This window comes from Lithobates pipiens, unplaced genomic scaffold (assembly GCF_037356315.1).
Source record: "Lithobates pipiens isolate NorthernLeopardFrog02 unplaced genomic scaffold, aLitPip1_a1.2 Scaffold_25, whole genome shotgun sequence".
NCBI classification, from domain to species: domain Eukaryota; kingdom Metazoa; phylum Chordata; class Amphibia; order Anura; family Ranidae; genus Lithobates; species Lithobates pipiens.
The window spans coordinates 82447020-82457769 of NW_027507787.1; the positions used below are offsets into that span (position 1 = coordinate 82447020).

The 10750-nt window shown below is 33.5% G+C and overlaps 1 protein-coding gene across 2 annotated transcripts in view; it reads left to right on the forward strand.

Moving 5' to 3' along the window:
- The window catches only part of LDB3 (LIM domain binding 3), a 163550-nt gene extending 154246 nt beyond the window's left edge, over positions 1-9304 (forward strand). For both annotated transcript variants that reach the window (XM_077454606.1, XM_077454607.1), the window contains 3 exons: positions 4098-4267; positions 6327-6363; positions 7852-9304. In XM_077454606.1, the coding sequence (XP_077310732.1) occupies positions 4098-4267; positions 6327-6363; positions 7852-7948 (304 nt within the window). In that variant the 3' untranslated portion in view covers positions 7949-9304. The remainder of the gene's footprint in view (positions 1-4097; positions 4268-6326; positions 6364-7851) is intronic.
- The last annotated feature ends 1446 nt before the right edge of the window (positions 9305-10750 follow it).

Here is a 10750-nt window from a genome sequence, read left to right on the forward strand (position 1 = left end):
TTTTTATTTACTTTAAGCTAACAGAACGAAACAGTCACAAAACAGGAAGAAGAGCAATACATTTTCACATTTAATTTTAAAGTTGTATACAGTGTATAGATTTAGAAATAATTGCTTATGTGGATGAGAATATATAAATGCCATGATGCCATGAGAATATATCAATGCCATGACTTCTTTGATCCATACTGCCATGCTTACAGTCATCTTAATTATCTTGCACAGTAAAGGGGCCACTCCATGTGCTTGCTTTAATCTGTATGTGACTGTCATATGTTTGCATACTGTTAACTGTTTTTTGGCCTCTGTGTTTTTGTTTTGTTACCTACACATATTATAGACTCATGAGATATTATGAGGGTTCATAAGAAACAAGTAAATTAAAAGTCTTCTGCTTTGTTTTGGGAGGTAAAATAGTCAGCTGCAGATTTGGAATTTGCAGATATATCACAGGTATTGAATGAAAGTTGTTAGTCTTTTTATTTTAAACTCTACGTTACTGAGAAGAAAACAATGATACATGGTGTACATCTTGTATGGAGAGTTCTGGAAATAGAATAAACTGTATTGGCCCTCATCAATATAATTCCACCCTTTAGTATCAAGATTTATAAAAAAGGAATAAATAAATAAATTTAAAAAAATAAATAAATATATATATATATATATATATATATATATATATATATATATATATATTCCCAACTCTGATGAACACAGTTCAACTAAAGTGTGATTTATTTCAAAAGCATTCATTTCTATAGCCTACAAACGCAACAGATAGTGTTTAAAGTTAAAATCTGATTCTTTGAAACGTAAGACGCGCATCCTAATTAATTTACCCTTTTAGCTTGTATTATACATTTTTTTTGTTCAAAGGTGTCAATGAGCTCTGACCTTTCATTACTAATAGTAGCACTGTGATTTAATACATTCAAGTGATTTCAGTATATTTCACATGCTCATGCCAGGATTTTTTATTAAATATGCTCTGGGTAAAATAATCTTTAAATACCTTTTGTTTTCAATTTACAATGGAACATATCACAATATATACCAAGAACCAACAGTCAGTGTCATATTCTGATATTCTGAACAATACTAAATCAAACCTCTAAAGCAAAGATCCTCAACCAGTTGCTCAGAATTCACAAATGGATCTTAGCTACCTTTCATGGAAAGGCCTCTCAGCGGGTGCTTATCTTTTAATATCATGTCTCAAGACCTGCTTCATTACACACTAGTAATAATCAGATGGTCTCACAGATGTTTTTGAAATTATGTAGTTTCATTATTAAAATGTTTCCATATCTTTTTTTTTATGTTTACAGTGGATCACTTCCTTTATTTATATTTACATGTGACTCCTGAGCTAAGGATAAGGATCTCTGCTGTATAGCAAAAATATAATATGGGTTATAGACTTAATTATATTTTCCCAATGCAGAATGTAATATGTATTCTAATTATGTATACAATTTGTACAATCTTGAATGGTCATAACACAGTACATGTAGTTATTAGAGGTTTGATTTATTTATTTATTTTGGTAAGATTATTGAAATATGCAAAAAAGGCTTCTACAAAACATGTCATATAATACTTCATTTTATAAACACAAATGTCATGCAAGCATGATGTATTGCTAAAAAATCTCAAAATATGACAAATAGTAAAATAACACATTAGTAGTTAAATTATTTGCCTTTATTTGCATATTAAAATGTACTAATTTCTTCAGAAACTGAAATGCTGGTTTTTACCATCTAATATAATGTCAGGTTTTTGTATTTAGACTGGCATTATTTGGAAATAATAAAACAAAGTTTAACCACATAAAGAAATGGGCTGTTAAATTTTTCTTATTTTCACTTGCATGAGCTGGTCATCGGGAATGAGTATTTGGTAGATTTTCTTTGTATTTCTTTTTCTCATGTAAATATTAAATATTGCGAATGAACTTTTAATTACTTACCATTTACAGCAAGCAGATAATGAGCAGTAATAAAATGGAAGGGATTCCCAGAGGCTCAGGTAAAGGCAGTTGTCCTAAAATAGTCCCAAATGACTCCGAATTAGGGACACACATTATGCTCACCTGGAAGCCTTAGGGTTACCCTACTAGTTTAATGCATTCTACCTGTAACACTTGTTTACACAGGAAATATTTTACCCAAAACATTTAAACATATTTTATATGTACAGTAAATGTATAAACTTAAAATCATATAAAAAATGTAAACCAAAACAAAAAAAAGAATCAATAAGATACAGATCAATATCAATATTAATATCAAAAAAGAATCAATAAGATACAGAACATTTTGAATATTAAATATAAAGTATATAAAGTCAGGTACAGTATATGGGATGTTTGCAGAAATATTCAAAGCTTTTTTTAATTCAACAACAATATATAAGTCACATAAATAAATATAAAATGTGGATTTGTCTAACAAAAATGTTTAGGTTTCCTGTTAATCCCCAATTAGAGATTGGTTTACAAGTGATCAGCCCAGTTAAGAATGAATGAGTGACAGCCTCAGGTTCACCTTGAAGATCAATGAATTCTTTAGTGAACTCATAAAGGAGTATTTTTGGACCCCACAGCCTACCACATCAAATTAGGGGTCAGCTAATTTGATGTGGTACCCAGGACCCAGGTTGTCCAAAGTGCTTTTATTTACTAGTAGATATTGAAGAGAGAGGATGTGAAGTGGTGTATTCCAGCCTTTGCAATAGCACTGTCCTAAACACTGAGTGGATAGCAAAAAACTGTACTGTGGAGCAAAACTCAGCCTTATTTTCTGAAATTAGCTTTTTAGCTGCCACAATCAAGCTAAAGGTAAGAAATATTGATAACATTTATATTAAGTTATTTCATACTAAATACTATGGTATTTTTAAATACTTTTGCAGCTTTAATAGCATTTAAAGATGACTTAGTAGCAATCACTTTAACGTAGAGGAACAGGTTCTGAGTAGGTTATAGACACAGTTATCTCTCTGCTGTAGTCAAGAACTATTGCAACTGTGTAACTTTACCATAACAGGAAGAGGGTTTCTCATGGTGGTCCCTGTCATGATGTCCCATCCTAATCCCTTTTAACAACATATTTGTAAGGACAAGGCTGAGTATCATTCTTTAAAGTGTATGTAAAGTGAAAACTTTAAAAAAAAAATTTTTTGTATTGGATAGAGTGTGAAAGGGTAAATCCTCTTTCAGATTTTTATTGCTGTGTTTTCTGGCTTTTTTGTGATCATTGTCTTTGATACAGAAGATCATAAGAAAGACTCAATTTTGCAGGTGTTACAGGTAGGTGAGGGAAATCCTTCATTGAGAAAGCCTGTTCTGGCAAAAGCGAGGATTTTGCCTCTTTTCCCCTCACCTTTCTCTTAATTTGTTGTTGTATATCTGAGACAGGGAATGAAGGAGGATACAGGAGACAAACAAAAAAATTTGCTACTCTATCCAAAATGAAAAAACATGTATTACTGTACATGAGTCATCATGTGCACCAGAAGATAAAAATAAACAAATTCATAACTACCCTTTAAGTGTTGATAGGTATTTGTTGAGAATGTATCAGATAGCATATTAGTAAATAGGCAGATCTGTGGAAATTATTCGTATTTATTCATCATTCACGTATCACGTATCAATACACGTATTTATTCATCATTCCAAAATAGCAAATGGAAATTTTTAAAAATATCAGCGGAATTCTCAATCTATTATAGGATCATCTTCAGTAAGTGAAATATACTTGAAATACTTAATTTCAGCCTATTACAAAAGTGCACCAACATAGATGTAAACACTGAAAAAGTAAAGAATTTCCTTTAAACCCAGCCATAATTATATTATATTATATATTTTGCCACATGTCTAAATACAAAACATCGGTCTGTTCTAGTAAATGTGTTGACCTATATGGATAAAGTCTTAATGTTTTATTCTTATTTGTTCAGTTAATTTGCTAATACTTCTCCCAAATATCACTGTGAATGTGTTGACTGATAATCTTTTATTCGCATGTACAGGAGACCTGAATAATTTTGTAGTAGATCTTCACCTCCCTCTTTCTACATTGCAGTAACCTCCCAGTTAAAGATCCTCATGTAGACATTGCTTCTCCAGTGTATCAGGCTGTGCTTAAAAATCAGGTCAAAAATGAAGGTGATATTGAAGACTGGACACGTCGTGCTGCCAACCTGCAGTCCAAGTCATTCCGTGTCCTTGCACAGATCACAGGAACAGAATACAGTAAGTTGAAATTCTAATGTGGCAGAAAAATATTTGAAAGCTAGTAAATTCTGGCTGTACTTTCTATTGGTCTATTGTGGGTAAACATGTTGGGCCACCTTTAATGTTAAAGAACATAAAGCGAACACTGGAAGCTTACAAGCAGACCTGCCAATATTATGTTTTTAGTGCACAAGTTTTACTTAATCAGATAATAAGCACACTATATTTTGAAACTGTTTAATGATACCTACTTGATGAAGATGTTCAACCCACCTGATTCATGCAACTGACAATAGTTGTAATGGACAGCTGGAATTCTAATTCAAGGTTCTCATTGTTGAAGTTCAGATAAACAATTATGACACAAAGTACAGGAAGCCTGTATGGTAGGTTTAATTTATTAAAGGAAAATAGGGAATTTTCACTTTGCAAAGTGCACTTTGCACTTTCTAATAGCTTAGAGCAGGGGTCTCCAAACCATGGCCCTCCAGCTGTTGTGGAACTGCACATCCCATGCCCATGAGGCATTGTAAAACTCTGACTTTCAGAGACATGACTAGGTATGATGGGAATTGTAGTTCTTGAACAACTCGAGGGCCATAGTTTGGAGACCCCTGGCTTAGAGGATGAGGGGAAGAGCTGCTGACTTCCATTATCCATCATGTGCAAGAAAAAATATTGTTTATTCTTGCCAAAGACAGACCTCATATAATGTTATGAAGCTCCTGTTCAACGGTGCGAACTGTCAAGGATCTGTTGTATTTTTCTACTTTTCTCTTCTTGTCAAAATGTAAAGTGGAGCTCCACTCAAAAGGGGAAGCTCCACTTGTTCGCACCCTGTCCCCTCCACTGCCACATTTAGCAATTCTGGGGGGGAGTGGGTACGTGGTTTTGACAGGTAACCACTCCCACTTCTGAGTAAGATTGCTGCAGCCATCTACGAGCATTCCCGGCCTCCCCTCCTTCTCCCTGCTGCCTTCTGGGGGACACACAGGTTCCAGAAGATGGCAGGACCACTCAGAAAGTGCAAAGCAACTCGTGCCTTTTCAGTAAGAAACTGGCTCTGAAACCTGAAGACTTCACTGCCAGTTTCCCTTACTTATAATGCCAGAGCATTCACCCGATTGGCAAATCGTCTCAGGGTGCTGACATTGTGGGATCCCTAGACAGGTAATTGTCCTTATATTAATAGACAGCAGCTACAGTATTTGTAGCTGCTAACTTTTATTTTTTTCCCAGACTAGAACTTCTCTTCAAATGAAAACATTGGAAACAAAAATACTGTTTTATCATTTTCATTGCACTTGATTGCATATACTTTGCAAGGGGATATTCACCACATTCACTTAGCTAAAGGAAAATTCCCCTGCAATGTGTACAGCCTGTTTGCCTTTAGTAAATCAGCCCCATGTGTGCATATTAAACTGCTGTGAATAGACCACCAAACAGCAATGTTTTAAGTACACAAACCAGTAAGTTTCACCCTTTTTTGGCAGAGAGATCATAAATCTTGTCAGGTGTTCATTGTTGCCTCTGCCCCCATTAGAGAGATTCACCCTCTATATTTGTCTTGTATTCCTGTATCATTGAAAGTGAAAGTAAATGAAAACCCCAAGATATAGTTTGACAACTGAACAGGAATAAAGGGGAAATCTTTGAAAGGGGACACTCATTATGGGGACCATGGTGACACCAAATAATTCCCTCACTTTGGAAGAACATCCTCTCACTTCCTGTTTTGACTGTTGGACAGGAAGTGAAGGGAAATCTCCCTAATAAGACACATATGGAAAGTGCCCGTTAGGACAGTTTGGTTTAACTCTGCAAGCTGAACATCAAGGCAATACATGTTGGTACAGGTGATAAATTGGTTGTGTTAAATTGTAAGGTTTGATAATTCTTAACTTTTTGAAACACTTAATATAGACCATATAGGTGAAACTTAGCTTATCCTAGCCAACCATTTGTAACCTAAAATCTAGTAGATTAGATCAGAATGACATGCCATGCTCAATAAATTACCTGTTAGTCATCTGATATGTAGAAGTAATTTTTCCTTTTATTTTTCTTCCTACAGTGCAAGACCCTGATGAAGATGCACTGAGAAAATCAAGGTAGGCAACTAGCAGCAGAACTATGTGGCCATCTTAATAGATAACAAAATGCGTAAAAGCTCTGAAGCAAAATTAATAAACATAAGTTAAAATCAGATTTAACACCTAAGTTAATCTGCTATTGGCTTTCAAATTGGCAACTTTATGTACACCCAAACGATAGATGATCTATTTTTATTTAAAAGAATGTTTCTAGAGAATTCATCTATAAATGATGTTGTGGCATGTTGATATGTGAGCAATTTATTTGGATATTTTCATCTGAATACAACATCGTACACATACAGAGTTCTACAACAATATACTGACATGCAGTTAATATATACATATACTATAATTATAACAGTGAATACAGTATGTATTTTACAATAGGTAAATATTTTACACCTAAATCAAGTATCCTGTTTCTGTTCCCTAGGAACCATATACAGGAGAAATCATATCTGTAGTATAGAGAATTTCAGTGACTCTCACTTTTCTTCTGTTACTACCATCACCTATAGAGATATAAGATAATCTGGCATGAAGCAAAGTACCTATCTCAGAAGCCTTTGATATAACCAGCCATTAACTGAGTTAAGTTACTGCTCTGGAACATGTGCAGCCTCTAAATTTGTGAAAACTGGTAATATTACTGAATCAGTGTTTTGCTTCATTTATAATACATTTACTCTGGTTTACAGTTGAAGTATCAGCAAGACTCATCAAGACAAATGGGTAGACTAGATTGACCACATTTTTTATCTCCCAACATTCGACTATGAAACAGTTCCCCTTTTTCCTCAGTCAGAATACTACAAGACATTTAAACTATTATGCAAGAACAGGTATAGGGCCAAAATTTAAAATATATGTAATTAGTGCATTTTAATAAAAAAAAAAAAAATAATCAGTTTATACAGCAGATATTGCATATTAAAAAGTAGAAACGTCCTTGAATAGAACTCCAACACAACAAGAGAGACGTGTGTTATCTTACCATGTGGTTTGGCAGTACAATTATGCTGATCCACTTGGTGTTTATCAAATATCTCAAAAATAAACACCACACCTTACATTTTTTTATTTTTTTTTATTTCCTTTTTTTCCTTTTATCTATGTCTACTTTATTAATGAATCAATGAAGGTGATGGCTGGTTGTGTGGTGTGCTTGCAATTGTAGTCCTTATACTTATTTTACAGAAACATACATTTACCTTATCTGGAATAAAATTGCTGTAGGTAGAGAAAAATAATCCCTAAACATTTTTATTACACCCTGGCAGTAAAAGTAAAACATCTTAGTGCAGAGAACATATTGCAACATTTAGCTGTGTGCCAGTTGTATGGTCTTAAAGATGAACTATTCATTTACTGAGGCATCCTGACAAATGACTATCCAAATAAATTGCTGTATTTCTAGGCAGGGGAGTGAAGCTCACTATCCCTAACCCCTTCTTTATTGCTCCTCTCTCTCTTTCTCTTTCTCTCTGTTTCTCCATGCCACAGGGAAAAGTTTGAAACGGAACGTAACAGCCCACGCTTTGCCAAATTGCGCACCTGGCATCATGGCCTTTCAGCACAAATCCTTAATGTTAAAAGTTAAATGCCCACGTGTAACACAATATCTATTGAAAAGCAATTAAACACTAAAAAATTCTGCATCACTATGCAGATACAAACTACCATATACATAAAATATAAATATATATAAATAGAAAAACACAGGGATGTGTTCTTTTAGTGCCTGTCATTACCTTATTTTCCTGTTATCCTTTTAACCCACCATTGTCAAATAAATATAATATAATAGTTATTGGCATTTGCTTTGTGTTGCATTTAGATCCTAAAACTGCTGTTTGGAATCAAGTTGCTCTTGTATTTCCTTTCCTTTAAATAAAAAAATCTAAAAAACTAACCTTTTCAGTTGTTGTGTGATCTTGGTAGACATTAGTGATTTGGAAAGTAGGGATTGCTGTAGGGGTTCAGTAGGAAGTGTGCCTGCTATGCAGGTGTATGATCGACACTGGCTTAGTGGAAGAGATGCAAGGTTACCAAGCTTGACTAAAATATAGGTAGATGGGACTGTTTTATTTATGTAGTTTAGATATTATTGTATTGTGAAATAAAGTAGAGGAACAGGTCCTGCTGTGTTGTTGAACTGCGGTTCCCAAAACACTTTGCCAACAGTTATACAGTTGCTTAATTATTTTATTGCGTTCCTGTACAGGTAAAATAGTAGTAGATTGGGTTTCTTTTGTAAATGCTGTTTTCTAGCAACCCTTTCAACTTTCTGATCCCTTTTGTGGTGGATGTTGGCAATATCTGTACAGTTGGGAGCCATGTTAATGACAGTGCACATAATTTTAAAGAAGTGGTTAAGCCTTTAGTTTGTATAGTGTGTGTGTATAGGTTTTACTGTGTGAACCTACATAGATTCTATAATCATAGTTTTCAGATATAGTAAATGTCAAAGATTTATGGACATCCTTGATAGTTATCCACTCATTTGTCACAAAATGATAAATGATTCACTGGATGATGTTTAGACTACAGTTTCTTTTCAATGGCAAAGATGCCACGGAAACCTTAACACATTTGATATTTCTAATGCTAAAAGCAGTATGCATTGCTTAAGCTTCTAGATATAATAGAGATAATAGAGACATAGGATATTTCTCTTCAGTATCAATTATATATTTTGTAACTGTTAAACGTAGGCTAGAGGTAATAGTTACATAAGGGTTAATTCATTAGGGTGTTCATAGACATTATATGATTGGAATCCAAGATGGATGATGTATTATAAGATGTTGTATTGCATTCAATGTTGTACTGCTTTGATGTTTAAATTACAAATTACATTTCCTGTATTGTTTTTTCCTCATGATGATTTTCTGTAATAGAACCACATTATGTGTTTGTGTTTTGTGTTGTGATAATAAAGTGGTTCATAAAAACATCATGCTGTATTTGCTTAAATTAAACAGTAGGGGTAATTGTGCTAAAGACAACTAGAGAAGCAGAGCTTCTATGATAACCTAAAAGTCCACAAACATCATAACTAAATAAACAAAACATGCGTCAAGTATTTTGATCTTACTAAAATATCAATATGCAAAATGTTAAAATATAAAAGCCCCATATCTGAAATTTACCGGTGTTACTAAACATTTGTTAGTGTATGTAAGCTGAATTTACTAAAGATCAAAAAGAGAAAAAAGACCTAGGTAGTTAGTTTAAAAAATTCTATAATATAACAAATTCCATGTAGTTTTCATATGCTGTCCTTTTTGCATAACATCAAACTGTTGCTTCATTAATATTTAACTGTTACAACTTTAAAAGTACCTTTAAAAATGTCTAGTCCAGAAACAAAAAGTGAGCAAAAGCGGAAATAACTAGTAGTTAAAAGCAACCTATCGTCAATTGGCATTTTTGTAGCCTACTTACATTCACAATTGGTGTGAATACTATGAGTTGCTGTGCACCACTGTTCTACACGTTGTACTATAAGCAAACTTAATACTCAAATAGGCCTGGATTTGTTGTTACACAAGCAATCTGATTTTTTTAGAACTCTTTTCCTAAAATGTTTTCAAGGCATCGCTTCCATCATAAATCCAAAAGCAAGGTGTTAATTTCATTAAAGATAGTGGTCTTCACCCTTTAGCAGCCAACCTGACATCTTGAAAAACTAGGTTATGACATAAATATCACATAATATAATGAGACACTTATTTAATTTAAATACAGAAGCTCTGATCAATGCAACATTCTAATAATGTGATCAAAGCTGCTTCAACTTTCCATGAAGCTTTTAACTATAATTAACGCATACGCAGTTGTATTGACTATCATAAAGCTGCACGGCAACTACACAAATTTATGCATTGTCTAATAACTATCATTTATACAGTAATTTCTCTATTTCTCTGTTAAAAAATAGTTTAAATGTTTTTGTTTTGACTCCATTTCATATATTTCCCTAAATACCTAATACACAGTAACAGGAACATAGGAAAGATTTTTTTTCCCGCTTTTAGCTTATTTACACATTAGCGAATATCAATTTTTGTTTTTTAGATAAAGTACCTATCGATTATATATGAATAATTATTCTAATACTCACAATCTGAAGAAAAAGAAAATCTCTGAAAAAAGAGAGATTACAATATTACTTTAGAGAAGAGATGCTACCCATAGTAAGCAGTGAGATGTATTGCTATGAGCATCACCCTTCACGAGCCCCAGTGTGCCTTTATTACAGTAAGACCTTAATGCCTTCCAAGACACTGATTACATGGTTTAGCAACTTCACTTCTGTTTGGTTAAATAACATTTCTGATACGATCAAACTGTTCAGTTTTAGGAGTCCGAAATTTTTTCCTGCCTGGTATTCTGGGTT